Consider the following 17163-nt stretch of genomic DNA (forward strand, 5'->3'; position numbering starts at 1 on the left):
GTGTGCCAGGCCCTGTGTGCTGTGCTGTGGGGGACACGGAGGTGAAGGGCAAAGAGACAGTGGCAGGAGAGGCCTAGAGGAGTAAACACAGGACAGTAGGGAGCTGGCAAGAGGGGACCCCACTCCAGGCCCGGGCAGTTGGAGGAGTCAAGAAAAGATTCTTAGAGGAGACCTGAATCTTGAGAACTGAGAAGGAACTTACTGACCCAGGGGAGGGGGGAACTTTCTGGGGAAGGGAGTGGAAAGGAAGTTGTTACAGGCGGAGGGAGCACCATTCGAAAAACCAGGGGAAAGTGTGAGACTAGCTGAGCAAATGGCAGAGTTCGCTGGGCCTAGAGTGGGAGGCAGGGCTTAAGTGTGGTGCTGCAGCCCGAGTCTTACCCTGGGATTCCTTCAAATGTTTTTAAGTAGAAAAGGAGCACAGTCACTAAAAATTAAGCATGATTTTCCCTACAGGAAAAAGAAAACCCATGCCATTTCTGCCTCAGCATTTCTTTTTTTTCTTTTGTATACCCTTCTTTTCCTCACTATTAAGTGGCAGTCCTTTATTTAGATTTGAATATTTTGTCCCATTTGCAGGACAGACTCACCGTTCTACAGTTCCTGGCACTATTACCAGATTCCAAAGATGGTTAAAAGTCTAAAAACGAGATCAGGGTAGAGATCCCTAAACTCTTCTGCACACACACAAAAAGCGGAGCCAAGGAACTCACGTGCTCTCTCGACTCTTTTCCATTTTAAAGGAACCATCTTGCATCACGTTCTTTAAAGGGTTCCAGCAAGCTTGCTGGATTTCAAGCCAGCGAATCAATCCTTTGCTCATCTTCCTGTGCAAAAGGTGTCTCAAAGTCTGTTCTGGCTCATTGAATCTACAGTCGTACCTGCTCAACACACGGTGTGGTCCTTGCCTTTTCTCTCAGCTTAGAAAATGAACCTAGGGTTTTATTTAAGCATGTGGCTGCGTGCGCAAAGAACAGATTGAGGAAAGGAGTGGGGTAGGTTAAGAGTTCTAAGCATGTCCTTGATAGAAGATGCACCATGGAATTGAGTCTTCTTGTGGTAAATATTGACTGTTGCTAAACAGAGGATTGGAAGCCTGGCTGTTTGGGACAGACAGTTGCTGCCATGATGTCCTAGCTTACACCACACATCTGTCTGGGCACTTGTGCCAGGCCTATTGGGATTAGTATTGCCAATGCCATTTGAAGATTTCACCAGCATACCAGGCAAAATTCTTGTGCGGTGTGAATTTCTGCCTGTACCCATTAGAAAACAAAAAGGGTTAATATGACTTTGGCCTAAAGCTATAAAGTATTCCTTAGTCATCTCCTATTTAGGTACTCAAGTTGCTTAGTACCTTTAGGTTTAAGCTGTCTTTCAATAATTTTCCTGTACAACGGGCAAAGTAAAATACACTTATGGCATAAAGCAGCTGGATCTCAAGCTCAAGTTAGTTCTCCTTTTCTAACTAGACCGCCATGTGGAGTTGTCTTTCTGGCTCTCCCAGCAAAGGCAGACTCACACTCAGCCTGGCAGGTATCTTCACACCCAGCTTTCAGCTGCTGACTCCTTCCCCTCCTGGGGAAAAATGGCCAGTAGGTGATGGTCTCTCTCTCGCTACTCCATCCTGATTTCAGGATCCGACTGAACTCACTGTGGAAGTATCTGCACCGTCCCAGGAATGGCACTGGACTTAGGTCTAAGGACATGATGTAGAGAGCTGAACTCAGTTGTTGTTGAAGGTCTGAGAAAAGGAGTGAGGACTCAAAAATTAGAGATAAAAGTTGTCCCACACACATTCTTCAAGGCTCAACCTTGAGTCTTCCTCAACCCCCTGAAACGGAAATGAATCACTGTGCGCCCGAGAGGCCATGAAAATCTGTTTATATCTCTGTTAGGCAACTCACGGGTCTGACTGACTCGCTTCACGGCTAACACGTAACTGCAGTCCACCTTCTCCATCCCACTAGCACATCCTCAACATCAGGCACTAGGTCTTACTGTGCTCTTGGAAATTCTAAACACTCCCCAATTCTCAGGACACCAATCTCCAAAACACCCAGATACTGAACTCAGGGCAGGAGAACGGCTGGTCTGCTGGTTCTCTCGTGGGACTCTTGACACGCCAGCCTGTCGCCGAGCCCTGTGGATTCTGGACTCACAGCCTCCACAGTCACGTGAGCCAATCCTTTAAAATAAATCTCTTTCTCCCTTTCTTTTTCCTTTCTCTCTGCTCCTCTTTCTCTACCTCGCTCTCTCCCCATATGTGCGTGTGTATAATTATATATATGTTCTCTCTAAAATTATATATGTGTGTGTACATGGTTACATATGTGTGTGTATATATATACACACATATGTGTGTACAGAGTGATTGGTTCTGCTTCTCTGGAGAACCCTGACTGAAAACATGGACGAAGGAAGCTGGAAATATTTTAAGAACATGTTGACAGCAGTCCTTCATGGCCTGTTCTCATTCAGGGTCACAGCAGAGAAGGCCTTAAGGCAGTGTCTGATGGGAATCAGAGCTGGGGAGCGCACAACGCCAAGGGCCAGGGCCGGCCAGCCTGCCAGCGCACACCACCACGGCCCCGTGGGAACGATAAGCAGCGGTGAACCAACGCGTGCGCACACAGGCGGCTCTGCGGGCTGCGGTGACAGCAAAGGCGCAGTGACACTCCCAGCTGCTCTCAAAGGCGAGGGGAGGTGGGAATCCAGGTGGGAGAACATGTTTACAGAGGGAGCTAAGAAACTCACAGGAATGGGTCTGTTCTCTCTTCCCGACAAGCCAGTCCTCTCTCTTGGATCTGGTGTGACGGAAGCCTGGCCACCCCTGGACTCCGCTGTCCTGAGGGGTGCTCCCAGGATGGCGCTGGGCGGCACAGGGCTGGGTGCAGGCCCCAGAGACTCCTGCAAGAGGACACTCCACAAACACGTGCGGGCCAAACGGGTGCGTGAATAAAGCCGGGAATTTATAAAATGCTTCAAAATATCACTATCACATATCCTCTCATTTGATTCTCTAAAAAACAAGACCAAACCTTACGAGGGGTGATGTAATCATGTCACAGTTGTGACAATCTGAGAGATTAAGTGACTTGCCCAAAGCCACATTAACTCTAAAGTGGCAGAGTTAAAACTTAAAAAAAAAAAAAAAGATCCTGGATTTAAGTTTCTTGTTTTTTCCACAATACCAGCCTGGCTCTTCACTTCATTCATGGGTTAAATTATGATAACAAAGGGGCCCTGTCCCCTTCTGACCTTTCCTCAAAGGCAGAGAGTCATGGACACAGCTGCCTAAGGGGAACTCCTTCCTCTCCTGTCAGCTGCCTTCGCTCTGACCTCTGATGCCAGAGAAGGATAACTCAGGAGTACGTGACCGGTCCTAAGGCTTAAAGACCTTATGGAGGGGTTACGGATCCGCTCTCAGTTAAACCAGCACCAGCCTAAGACTCCATGTTAGCCCGAGGACTAAAATTCCCAGATATAGAATTACTACCCCGTTTCTGCCTATTTTATTTCTGACTGTGACTAGGACCTAGGGAAGACAGGATAACTGGGAGAATTAAAAAACAGAAAAAAGGTAAAAGTGAAGAATTATGAGGAGTTTATCCGAATGGTAGATGACTAGTGGGTACACGATAGACAACAGCTTGCGCACGGCATGACAGCTCTGAGCTGGCTGTGATTACTGGAGGACAATGTTAAGGCTGCCTCGGGGTCCAGGAACAAGGAGTGTGGTGTCCGCGGGCAACATCTGCTGTTGGTTCAGGTGCAGAGTGGGGGACCCTTTGAGCCACGCAGAGTGGTTGGCACCCGGGTGTAAAGCTTGTGAAAAGAGAGCTAAGAGGAAGAAAGGAGATCCAAGTCAAAGCATTTCAAAAAGAACTAGACGAGATGGTCTGAAGGGAGGCATTAGCATCAGGAGAGATTCATTACAAAGAAAGCTTAAGTGAAACAGGGAAAAAAACTTCTCCATAGAGGAGTGGGAAGGGAACCTCCACAGCGAGTAGGGACAGCAGTTCTCCACGCAGCCAAGACCACCTGGAGGACAGGGTGGGAGTGCACAGGTGAGACTTCAGGTAGCTCCATTTTACCTGAAGCACAGAGGCTGAGGTCACCAGGCAGGGGTGAAGTTCAAGTGCACCCCCCACCCCCCAGCATCAGAGTAAAAGTAGTTTAGACCAGGAAAGCTCTGCTAGCAGCCTCCTCCGCATCCCTGAATCCTCAAGTCAGGTCCTAGACCCCATCATTGAAAGTCCCCAGTGACCTCCAGGGGTTCACTAAGATGCAGGAGGCAGCGTCCTGCCAGAAGGCCAAACGGCAAGTGCTTTGTCTGAGGATGAACATTTGAACGCACGCAGGAGAGACCTGGAGAAGGAAACCTGAAATACCAAGTGCGGGTGTGCGTGCGTGTGCGCGCGAGCACGCTGCTGCCTGGCCCCACCTCTGAAAGCAGACCATGCCTTCCGTAATCCCTTCTACGGCTCAGCCTCCCTCGAGCACCAGGCAGCCAGCAAAACACAGCCCCCATTCTGCTCAGGAATGTGCTTTCGGAAACTTAATCTAGCTGCTGAGTCGGGGCCAAATCCCCCATGGCATTAACCCAAAGACAGCACCCCTTTCTCCCGCCTTCCCGTCACCTCGTCACTGCCTCCCCCAATTTGGGAGGCTGCAGTTCCAGTCCACCAACTCCCTCTTCCCCAGGGCACAGACCCTCCAAGCTCACCCTCTCCACTTCCAGCAATTCTCCATCCATCTTCTGGTCAGGCCCAAACATTTCCCTTCTGATTCATGTCTAAATGACACACCAACAGCTCTTGGCTTTCAAACAAGCCTCGCCTCGGCTTCTGCACAAGCCCCCCCTCCTCTCGCTGTGCCTTCTTGGGTTGCAACCAAACCCTTTCCTTTGTCCTCACTGCCAACTGCAGATCCCTTTGAGCACCAGAGAAGGAAGGGGCCAGGGATTTTTTTAAAATAAAGGCTATAAATTGTCTCTCCTCACACAGATTCACCTTGAAGTAGGAGGAAGGCTCCAAAATAAATCTTCTACTCTCCAGCTCTCCCTTTCTCCAAACAATGAAAGGCTCAGCCTGGCTCCTGATTAGGTCAAGTTATGGGGTCTCCCAAGTCTTCACAGACGAGGGCTGATCAAACCTCCTGCACACGATCAGCGTCACCTTTTAAAGGCACAAAGGTTGGGACTTCCCTGGTGGCGCAGTGGTTAAGAATCCACCTGCCAATGCAGGGGACATGGGTTTGATCCCGGGGACATGGGTTTGATCCCTGGTCCAGGAAGATCCCACATGCCGTGGAGCAACTAAGCCCGTGCACCACAGCTACTGAGCCAGCACTCTAGAGCCCGTGAGCCACAACTACTGGAGCCCACACACCACAACTACTGAAGCCCACACACCACAACTACTGAAGCCCACACACCTATAGCCCGTGCTCCACAAGAGAAGCTGCCACAATGAGAAGCCCGCGCACCGCAACCAAGAGTAGCCCCTGCTCTCCACAACTCGAGAAAGCCCGTGTGCAGCAATGAAGACCCAATGCAGCCAATAAATAAATAAATTGTAGAAAAATAAAAAAATAAAAGCACAAAGGTTACTAAAAGGCACCTCTCGTTTGCCATAATGAACAACTGGCAGGGACCTGACTGCCCAGGACAAGGAAAAGGATTCAACAGATGATGGCAGAGCCAGTCTGGGATGCTTTAGGGCCATGAGGACTGTGCTCCCGCTCTGGTCCGGGACGAGGGACAGGTTAACTAGGGGCCTGCTGGAGGGGTGGCCACATGGTACGTACGTGCGGAAAAACACACCAGGTTGTTCACTTAAGATGAGTGCATTTTGTGTACTTTACTGCACGCCTTTTATACTCAGTGAAAAAGGAAATGTGGTCATACGGCCAATGGAAAATGCTTGTCATACAATGTCAAAGGGGAGAGAATAAGGATAGAGACTGTATATTCAGTAGCGGAAAAGCATGGGTATGGATGGAGACTGGAAGGGTATACTCCAAAATGATGCTGCTGCTCGTGTGAGGGTGGTGGGGAGACATTTTCTGTATACTCTACACTAACTACAGTGTCATTTTAATTACAATTTAGAAATATACAAAAGAAGTGTGATGGTAAGAAGTGTAGCTCTGGCCTCAGCCCCTCTTGTTATGACGAGATGACCCCTCCCCCCCGCCAGATCTCCCGGCACCCTCTCCCAGCCCACCAGCACACCTGGGGGGAGGGTCCAGCAGGCGGCCCAGGGCCTGCCTCCCTCACGGACCCCTAACCCTGAGCACGTTCCCAGAGGCCTGGTGCTCAGATTCAGTGAGTGTTGCTGCAGCCGCAAAGGAAAGGTGGTTCCCACTGTGTGAGGGGCTCCAAGATGCAGCCCAGGCCTGTCCTCACGCCCGGGGAGGTAGCTGGGGACCCGCCCTGCTTCCTCCTTCTTCCGAGCACAGGGCAGGGCTGCTAGGCTGTTTCCCCAGAAAACAGGAGTACTGTGGCAGCCTCTGTTCTATTCTCTATTCTCCCACGGAGTGAAGTCCCTCTAGGGATCTGGAAACCAGGGGGCAGGGAGGGGTCTTTTCTCCCCTGCTTTTCTACTTTCCCATTTTTCACCACTTTCCTCCCAGGACTCACGCCTCACACCTCAGAGACCCCAGCTTTTTTTTTTTTTTTTTTTTTTAAAAACCCTTTATTGGAATATAATTGCTTTACACTCTTGTGCCAGTTTTTGGGGTACACCAAAGTGAATCAACTCTATTTATACATATATCCCCATATGCCCTCCCTCCCACGACTCCCTCCCACCCGCCCTAACCTGGCCCTCTAAGTCACCACCCATCGTGGAGTTTATCTTCCTATGTTATGTAGCAACTTCCTACGATCTATTTTACAGTTGGTAGTGTATCTATGTCAATGCTACTCTCTCGCTTCGTCCCAGCTTCCCCTTCGTCCCCTCCCAACCCCAGGTCCTCAAGTCCGTTCTCTACAACTGCATCTTTATTCTTGCCCTGTCACACCCCAGCTGACTTTGAAGCAGCATTTTTAAGTTTGCCGCCTTAGGTATGACCCATAAGGTAAGGACCACCAACCCCCTGGAATGACACCATCCAGGAGGGTGAGGATGATGGTGACATGGAGGCAGGGCTGTCCGGGATCGGGAGGCACAGCTAAGTCATGAGGGAACAGCTCTGGAGACCTCCTCAAGGGTTAAGTCCAAATGTCATTAAACTCTCAACAAGTTTCCCTGCTTCCTACGCTTCAGCCACCAGGAAGGGGGAGTAATTCTTAATGCTACTGACCCTTGAACAACATGGGTCTGAACTGCATGGGTCCACCTGGCCATGGATTTTCCCCCCTAGAAAACACTACAGCACTGCATGCCCTGAGGTTGGCTGGACCTGTGGGTGCAGAGGACCCCTTATGAGTTACACGCGGACTCTCGACTGCCCAGAGGGTCGGTGACCCTCACCCCGCGTTGTTCAAGTGCTAAATGGACGTCTGGCTATAGACTCAGCATTTACAAGCAGGTGTGGGGGCTGCGCGTCCAAAATTAGCCTCTGGAAGTTTATTTAATCAGTCAAGTCTCATTTCCCCCATGTGCAATGGGTAGGAAATCAGGTGATGTGTGTATTGACCTTGGGCACAGCAGGATATTCAAGTGGTAATTACATATAAGAGTAGTATGAAGTCTTCTCCTGGCATCCTCCTTGGACCAAATTGTCACCTCGTCTCTTCCTTTTTACCCCTCTGTCACACAGTTTCCTTTTCACTGTGTTCTACTACTTCCATTTCAAACATTTCGAAAACGCCTGGCCTCAGAGAGGCAGGAGGCCTAGGGAGAATGGGCGGGCTCTGTTCAGACCACATGTACCCCTGTACATGCTCTGACTGCACATGCTGTGAGGATGGAGTGTGGGGGGTGGGGGGGGGGGCAGTGAACACTTGGTACAACTACGTCTGAGACCACAGAGGGACCAAGTGGAAACGCAGGGCGTGGTCCAGCTCTGGGGCCCACGGTAACAGTGCAACCATGTCAAGTTCCCTTCTTCCTAGATGCTCACTCCAAACATTTCCTTTACTCAGAGAACACAAAGGTTCCCAGCCATTGGCGATGACCGGGCAGCCACCACTCTCTGATTGCAAATGGCAGCTTCTAAGGCCCTTTCTATGGCGAGACTAATGACAGGGTGCTTGACTGGGGTGGGGGACAGAGGGAGAGTGGGAGGGGGCAGAGGAGCGGTACTCACTGGCTAGTGTCACGGTGGCTGGCACGCTGGCCACGGCCCCTGCAGGCATCCGGGCCACACACTGGTACCGTCCCACAGTGTGGTTGTTGAGGGCAGTGATGACCAGGGTCCCGTGGGTGATGAGGACGCCCAGGGCGTCATCCGAGCCGCTCAGCTCCTTCCCGTTCAGGCGCCAGGTGGTGTTCATCCAGGGGGGCTCCACCACGCAGCCCAGGATCACGGTGCCTCCCAGCTTCTGGACGGTGGAAGAAGGCTGGACGGTGACCTGAGGGACCTCGCCTGGAGGAAGAACAGGGATGCAGCGATGAACGGACACCCCCAAGAAACCAACGGCACGACCGGCTCAGGAGCACAGCACCCAGGCAGCCTTTCAAGGCTGAGCAACCCAGAGAGGAGCTGACCTTTCTCTGAAGAACCCTGCTGACCTTGGGTCCTATCCCCAACCTGGCCCTGTCCCCAGAAAGTAGACTGGAGTGGCAGTGTGGCGTGAAGGCAAGAGCTTAGGCTTTGGACTTGAACAGGAGCTGCGTCTGAATCCCAGGGCCACTGCTTCTGAGCCAGGTGACTTTAGCCTTTTGGGGTCTCAGTTTCTTATCTGTCAAATGGGACTCATAATATTTGTCTCACAGTGTTGCTGGGAAGCTTGCAAACAATGCATGTAAATCACCGGTCGTGATGGCATACAGTAAGTGCTCAATAAAAGACAGTTCAGTCATTATGGTTACTCCTTCTCTAGTATATGTCTGAAATGATTAAAATATCAAAATACAATCAATATGATGTTATCGAGATCATTTCTCATCTTGTATTATTGAGCATCTCCCTGAAGGTCAGTGAGAAGGAAATGCTCTTAGAAATCCAGGAGGAAAAAGGCCTTTTTAGGGGGTCCTTCTAGAATGTTGATGTGTCCCTCTGACACCAGGGGCAAAGTGTTCTTCCCAGAGGGGCCACCGAGAAAGCAAGGAAAACACTCACTTAGGTCCGCGAAGCAGCCCACCGTGGCCAAGAGGAGGCAAGCGAGTGTGACCTCGGGCCTCTTTCCTCTCTGCATCACCATCATCCCACGCGGCGTGGTGTGTCACAAAGGGTCCAAAGCCAGCGTCCCATAAGCCACCAGAGTCACTCAAAGAGGTACAGCAATCCCCTGCTACACTCTGTTGTGAAAGAGAGAGAGAAATGGCCGTGGTAAGAATGCCTGGGACAGCCCTGTGGTAGGCATGGGGACTGGCTTCGTCCCCGTGCCCCCTGCTCCCATCTCACAGGTGGTAACATTCAAGGTGTTGACCTGGCCGGCTGCTGGAGGACTAAAGAACACTCATGCCATGTCTCGTCTAAAATAAGCTGCTTCTAAGCTAGAAGCACCCTTTCAGCTAGAAGGTGATGTCATGGTAAGAATGCCAGAGCCTCGCCCAGGGCACCCACAGCAACAAGGACAGGAGAGCCCAGGACACGGAGAGGCTGCGACCTGCAGCCACGTCCCAGGCTCAGGGCAGTGGGTATCCAGCACAGATGCTAGAAAGGATGCAGCTGTCTTTACCATCTGCTCGCAGGCGGCCAGGTACGTTTAGACTGTTGTGCACAGCGCTGTCACGGTATACTGAATGCGTGCTGTGTCTCTCATTCAGGGGACGTTACTAATGAATTAATCCTAAAGTCTCAGAGGCGTATGAAAGATCTCCTGTTTTGACTCACCCCAGCTCTTCACCTACATCCTTGTCAACAATCTTTGAGTTCCTGGAACCAACCAACCCTCCTCAGCTTGTCTGTAACCTCCGAACCCTCAGACACAAACACAGACAAAAGGCACACTCGGCCAAGGTCCCTCTTCTTCTCTCCGCCCCTGGTGCTGAAATTCTGGTGTTTTCCAACTCCACAAAATCCGTACTCTTGACAGCTCTCCATGTTGCATCTCCACCCAGGACATTTCCTTGGGGTCTAGACTGTACTGCTCCTCCACCCTCTAACTGCCTGCCTAGAACTTTAACTCCTCCCCTTCCACAGCAGTATTTCTGTATGCCTCGTTTAAGCTATGGTGTTTAAAAGATTCCTCAAAATCACAGAGGCAAATGTACATACACTTCTGTCACAGCCTAAACCGAGATCTTGCCTCTGTGCTTTTCATGGCTGTGCTTATAGAACAAGAGGCCAATGAGGAAGGTGTGTCAACATCCTATTAGGCGGGGAGACAGTAGAGTGCCATTCAGGTAACTGAAGGCAGCATCACAACGATCGAGACAGTGGATGCGTCTTCCTGAATCAGGCACGTGTGGCAATATTAATGGTATGTTTCCAGGAGGGTGACACATATTTAAAATGCTAACGCTTCTTGACCAGTTTATCTAACCAGCGACTCTTTCAAAAACGTACAGTCACCACTGAAAAATCATAGGAGATAGTTAAGCTGCCCAGCTGAGAGGTGTGTTATACTCTCCAGTGTCTGGAGTTCTGGCTACCTGCACAGTCTGTTGTAAGACCTGGTCTTGGGCCTCTCAACCCCCACTGCTCCTGGCACAGGGCACTGAAGGCTGTGCTCTGTGCTAGGAAGTGCCTGAGATTTGCTTAACCCTTTCCCTTCTCCAAGCTCCTCTGGCCCTTTGGCTTCTCGCCTGGTGCTGAGAGTTAAGAGGGCTATATTGCTCTGTCCAACAAGCACCCTTCCAAACCAGATCTAGGACCCATCCCCACACTGATGTTCCGAATGTTTTCTAGGACAGAGTTCTTTCCCCTTGATTTTTAACCTTTCCCTTTGCCTCACGTCTTTGACATCAAAGGACCCCCAAGACTCCTCCACTGTTCTGGAAAAGGACAAGGGGCCATGTTCTAAAGGAGGTTTGAAAGAAAAATTTTAAGCTTTCCCTGACGAGGTTTTTTCCTCTTGGTGTAGAGAGCGCTTTGGTTCTTCTCCAGATAATCCAGTAAATCAAAGGGTCATGTTGTTAGCAAAGTGAAACTAAGGAAAGCTGCGAAGGATGTGAATGTGGCTGGGGAGGGCGGCCCTAGTGGGAGGGGAGGGCATGCCTGTTAATCGGCAAAAAAAAACCTCTGCAGGCGGGGGACGATTATCCCCACTTTATAGGTGAGGAAACTGAGTTTCAGAGCGTAACTAGCCCAAGGTCGTATAACTGTAGGCCTGGAATGAAACCCATGTTGGGCTCCTTCTGAAGTTCTGTGCTTTTAACCGTAACAGTAGCCTTTCCACGTTTTTTCCTACCAGCCCTCGGCACCTGGTGGGTACTTAACCACAGAGTTGGAACAGTGTGAGATAGGATAAGGAGCAATTTTAAGGGTGATTTCTTCATCACTGTTCATTAAGGAAAAGCTCATTACTATAGTTACAAACAAATACCAGAAAGCAAGCCTTTGGTGTGCCCTCAGTCAGCCAGATACTAGCTTTAATTCTCTACCTTCCCCCAGTGAAATGCAGTGTTTATCTAGAACACTGCACGAATGACCAGTCCCAGGATTCTAGGGAACTTGCTCACGACGTGTCCCTCTTTCCCCAGCTCCTTGAGGACACTGCCTGCACCTGCTCTTCCCCTGCCCCAAGAAAGGAAGAAGGAAGGAAAGGAAGGAGGCGGCAGGGAGACAGAATGAGTACAAAGCAGTAAAAGGCAGAAAGCAGACAAGGAGACGAAGAGGGACAGGAGGGCTGTTTCTCATCCTGGCGCGGGGTGGCTGCCCAGGTGTTTGGGTTGTAAAGCCGACAAGGGCTTTACTGAGGAAATTCAGCCCAGACCCCCGCCTGCTTAACGAGGCCCAGCCAAACAACCCCTGCTACTTCTGCACCCTGGGTAATTTATAAGGTTCAAATGAAAACAGACCCCACTACTGCAGCCAGCCACCATCCTGCTTTTAGAGAAAACCATGTAGCCAAGGAGGAAGAAGGAGTGAGGAAGCAGGTGTTCAAAGAAGGAGAAGGGAGTTAGCTCATGAATCCCCACAACAGAGTTATAAGCAGGTACCACTCAATGAACCCAAGGCAGGACACATGGGGTCTTGTTCACGTCAAAGTGGAACCGTGACAGAAGTATGGAGGTGGCGGGTCATCGTAGCTAGGATGCATCTTATTTAGAAGCTGGGGAAACTGAGCTGCTTCCTGGACCAAATTACCTAGTGAGCTTGGTCTAGAAAAATAGTTGCAAAAATACAGGTTTCTGAGAACTTTTTTTTTTCAGTAATAAAAAAAAGGCAAGTAAGGCTTAATTGGAGTACCTAACTGCAGTGTAACTTTGTCCCACTGTGAAATGAACAAGGTACAATTTCAAAGTTGGGTGAAGGCAACAGTAAAGCCTGTTATTTTTCTTGGCAAACTGCGAAGTATGTCTAGAACCTTCTTATTTTCTCTGCATATTCTCAGAAAAAAGACATTAAGAAAAAAAAATCAAAAGCAGAAGGGAAAATGAATTCTTGACATGAATGCCCCATTGAGGCCTAGGTACTTTCTATTTTTAAGGGTCATTTGGACACAAAAAGTAAAAGAAAATGCGCCTGAGAAGTTGAACTGCTGACATACATGTTCCCACTGAAATAATCTCCAAGCAGACGATTTTGAAACTTTCCAAAAACAACAACAGCAGAATACGCATCTAAGGTTGAGACCAAGCACGAGAAATTACATCCTTGGAGTATTTATTTTGCGAGAGAAAATTACAAACGACTGAGAGTCGATCAGCAGCAGGAGGCGGCCAGCTCCACCTTCTCCCGAGAGGGCTGGCGGGAGGCAGCGTGAGGCCAGGGCATGGGAGGCCACATCTCACCCCGTGATCACCCAGGCCACTGCAGCTCTCTCAGAGAAGCCTCCATGGTCTAGAATGCCAAACACACCCTGCAGAGGTCCTACGACAAGATGAACTACACAGGAGAGCATGTCACCTAGCAGATGGCGCAACCTCCTTTAAAACATTCTTTTAGTGCTGAGAAATCTGACCAAATTCTTGTTCCACTGGTTGAGGGGGCCTGGCTAGATGAAAAAAAGAATATTTCTGACCCCAAGTTACATGTTTTTCACATGTTCCCAATTCTGTGGAGTAAGGCTGGCCTTTCCAAAGGCACAGAGACGTTCTGTCCCGAGAAGGAGATGCCAAGTGACTGGAGGGTGAGGGCTGACAGCCCCGGGTGGTACTCCTGCACAGAGGAGGGACACTGGGGGAAATCTTGGGCAAACAGTGGATTTAATTCTCAGACAGTTGAACACGTGCGTTTAGACAGATCTAGGAGAAGGATTTAAGAAAGGGCATTTTTTTTTTTTTAATGTAAAACGTTTTTACCCACAGACATAATTAAAGGGAAACATTTTAAATCAGGAGGTCCTCAGAAAAAATAATAGCTTTGCGTAACACCTAACAGGTACCTAGTGCTACAAATGAGGAAAGCCAGGTGCACGAAGCTGCGTGATCCGGAGAAGGCTTCCCAATTCAGGAGAGGGACCCATGGCTACAAGTCAGGTCTCCTGACTCCTAGTCCAGCGCCCTCTCCACCACCCTGATACTGCCCTCCCAGAAGACTGCTTCTGGGCCATATTAACCAACTGCTCAAAACTGCTTTTAGAACTAAATGTAGAATGTTCTTCAATTTACTTCCTTATGCATAAAAATGTTACCTGGATCATTATCTGTAACAGTAACTTTCTGCGTGGTCATTTTCATTCTTTTACCATTTAGATCCTAATCTAGGACAATCTCTTACTGTTCTTTACATGAATGCTTTTGACGGAATTTTTTGCAATCATGAAAACGCTCTATATTTGCACTGTCCAAAATGCTAGGTAGTCACCAGCACTGGTGGCAATGAAACACTTGAAGTGTGGCTAATGTGACTAAGGAATTGAAAGTGTAAGTTAGCCAACGGGGCTAGTGGTTACCACATCAGGCAATACAGTTCCAGATAATACCCGGAACATCTGCCCAGACCACTCTGATGTCACACAGCGGAGAATAACAACGGTACGATGGTCTTAAGCATGAGCCGTGCTCTAGCCAGCCTCTAAGTATATTTCTAGATTATTCCTGACCCAAAGTTTGTGAATGTGTTTTCTATTAAAAAAAAACCATGTGTAGTGTGATTTTTATTATCATTATTATTACTGGGAAGAAAAAAATATCACGGTGGTCTGCCACATCAAAGACAGTATGCCAGGCGCTGTACGGGAAGATGGATTCTGTCCTGAGAAGCTCACAACAAAGTTCGGAACGTAAGTCAGCCAGTGCTCGGCAAACTCCCATAAGCTCCTCACTTCCCAGCCTGCGCTGCAGCTGGCTTCGGGCCAGGAGACACGTGTGGGCCAATGACATGGAAGTGAACACGTTCCGGGTCACTTCCGGGCCAAGACAGGAGCTAGAGAAGTGGGGGGCTGCTTCTCGCTCCTCCCACTGCTGGTGGCCCACACTACCTGTTTCACAAGGCATAGCTACAAGATGGAAGAAGACAGCACAATCTATGGCAGGAGAAGAAATAAACCCTTGTTGCATGAAACTGCTGAAGTTTTGAAAGTACTCTCATCGAACAGCTCCAGCATTCTTTACTCTAAAACCCTAACGGATGACCAGCGTAGTCACAAATGGGAGGTGGGCAATGAGAGCAGGGGGAGGAGAGCATTTTCAATTTCGGGCCTTCAAGGAAGGATACGTGGGTTTGAAACTGGGCCTTCTGGTATGTGTACGTGTAAGAGCCGGAGGGCACTGTGGAGGGGTAGCTGACCTGGTGGGAAAGGTCTGTTTGGAGGGTGGTGCTTCAAGCAGACGCTTATCTTGAATGGTGGTCTCCTAACCTTTCTGATTCTGTTCCCTCATGAGAAAAATATTCTGGGAAAATCTCCCAGAATATCCTAATACAGACATTTATTTATAAATTAAATGCATGTACCGCCAAACTAAAATTTAAGAGTAGGTAAAAGTGAAACCACCTGACTTGTTAATCACCGTTGTTTTAGAATATCATGAAGCTCATACCTTAAGGCAGAAAGCCTACTTAGGGGACTTCCTAGGTGACACAGTGGTTAAGAATCCGCCTGCCAATGCAGGGGACACGGGTTCGATCCCTGCTCCAGGAAGATCCCACGTGCCGCAGAGCAACTAAGCCCGTGCGCCACAACTACTGAGCCGGCGCTCTAGAGCCCGCAAGCCACAACTATTGAGCCTGTGTACCGCAACCACTGGAGCCCACACGCCTAGAGCCCATGCTCCGCAATAAGAGAAGCCACTGCAAAGAGGAGCCCGCTCCCCACAACTAGAGAAAAGCCTGTGTGCATCAACAAAGACCCAACATAGCCAATAAATAAGTAAATTTATAAGAAAAAAAGAAAGCCTATCGAGGATTAGATTCATCACTAATGATATGGATGTAATCACTTTCAAATGGTCTGCTTGAATGTTAACTAATCTGTTGACTTCTCATCAGACGTGACTCCGTCCTGACTGCTTCAGCCTCCTCATGGGACTTGAGAAGGGCAGCTCCACGGCCTGGCCCTGCCTGCATGAGCTGGATCACCAGCACACGCTCCAGCCCAGTTTCTCCACAGCAGTCTCTTTAAGCCACTTGTCCTTTTGTGAGAGTTAATTTAGTTAAAACTAAATAATATAATCTGTAAATCCACTTAACAGAGAACAGGAAAACTGGGGAGGGGATGATCAAGTGGGTGAGGTCCCCGCTGTCAAGCCCTCCAAGCAGCGCAGATTTCTCGGTTGTGACGCGTCACTGCCTGACACACAGACCACAGGCCTGGCTGTCAATCCCCATATTAAATATTAGGAAAGCGGAATTCTTTCCTATTCCTTTTGTAGACAGAAATGAACCATAAGAGAATCTCTAATATTTTATTCCAGTGCCCCAAGGGAACACTTCATAATTCCCCTTTGAGCCCCCAATTTGGAGACCATTCTAGAGGAAGGGAAAGAGACAAGGGAGGAAACGGAGACTGGATCATGTGGTGAAGACTAGGAAAAAGAGTTTGCCATTAATGCCATAGACAGAGGGGAACTCCTGATGGTTTGAGAAGAGAGTATATAATTAAAGAGGCATCTGGGGGAGATTAGCTAAAGCTGGGCTCCTAATTCACACTGAACCCCACATTTATAACAAGCCGCGAGTCAACGAGGACAGAGCTCACTTCTTCTCTGGTAGGTAGACCCCTTTACCATCCAGGTAAGGGGAAAGGAAGAGTCTGGACACAGCATCTTAGCTCTGGGGAGGGATCCCCCGCAAAGAGAAGCCATCTCTGCCTTTGGGTAAAGAGAAGGTCTGGTCTCTTCATTTGCCCACGAGACGAATCTAATCCTCTCCCACCTCCACCATGTGCGGAAAGAGTTACTAGGGCGTCTTAGTTCTTTGTCACAGATACCTCTCCCTGAAAACGGCCTCATTTCCTTAAAGAGATTTGTTTTTTTAATCTATCTCTAAGGAGAGACAGACAAGAAAAAAACCTCACAAACCTTACAAACCTTATTGCTAAACTGGAAAAAAGAGAGGAAAGGAAAACCACTTCCTTTCCTCTACACTCGCCTCTCAATCCCCCACCCCTACTCCACAGAGATTCAATTTGACAACCCTGCTAACTGGGTAAACGCAGCTCCTGCACGCCTAGAGGGCCATTCCCTCCAAACAGGGTGATTGTGCTCTTCTTTCATGCGGATTCCATCTGCTTTATTTCTCTCTCTCCTCCTGAATATTCACGAGGCCTCCCCTCCTGGCTAGCCCTTTCCGCCCCACCTCCGCGCCTCCGTGCCACCCCACCCTGCCTCCAGCCTCCCCTCCCTTCCCTCAGGGCCGGACAAAAACCTTCCAAACGGCCCCCCCCCTCCTCGCCTTAGATAAACACAGGCAGTGTCAAGTGTGAGGGGCAGGGGGAGGTGGGGAGGGGGTTCAACTGCCAGTCAAGCCCCCGGCCTTCCATGAGACCCGGGGGCCTCC

At 49.4% G+C, this 17163-nt stretch overlaps 1 protein-coding gene across 11 annotated transcripts in view; it reads right to left on the bottom strand.

Annotated features, from left to right (window-relative positions):
- Window positions 1-17163, bottom strand: part of BOC (BOC cell adhesion associated, oncogene regulated) — a 76894-nt gene that overhangs the window by 30670 nt on the left and 29061 nt on the right. For 7 of the 11 annotated variants that reach the window (XM_057696308.1, XM_057696306.1, XM_057696307.1 and 4 more), the window contains 2 exons: window positions 9235-9413; window positions 8260-8538 (listed from right to left, as the gene is read on the bottom strand). In XM_057696308.1, coding sequence (XP_057552291.1) covers window positions 8260-8538; window positions 9235-9319 — 364 coding nt within the window. In that variant the 5' untranslated portion in view covers window positions 9320-9413. Of the gene's footprint in view, window positions 1-8259; window positions 8539-9234; window positions 9414-15635; window positions 15798-16363; window positions 16380-17163 lie in introns of those variants that run through there. The other 4 variants (XM_057696300.1, XM_057696301.1, XM_057696303.1 and 1 more) reach the window with 2 other exon arrangements.

Source organism: Hippopotamus amphibius, chromosome 10, assembly GCF_030028045.1.
Source record: "Hippopotamus amphibius kiboko isolate mHipAmp2 chromosome 10, mHipAmp2.hap2, whole genome shotgun sequence".
NCBI classification, from domain to species: domain Eukaryota; kingdom Metazoa; phylum Chordata; class Mammalia; order Artiodactyla; family Hippopotamidae; genus Hippopotamus; species Hippopotamus amphibius.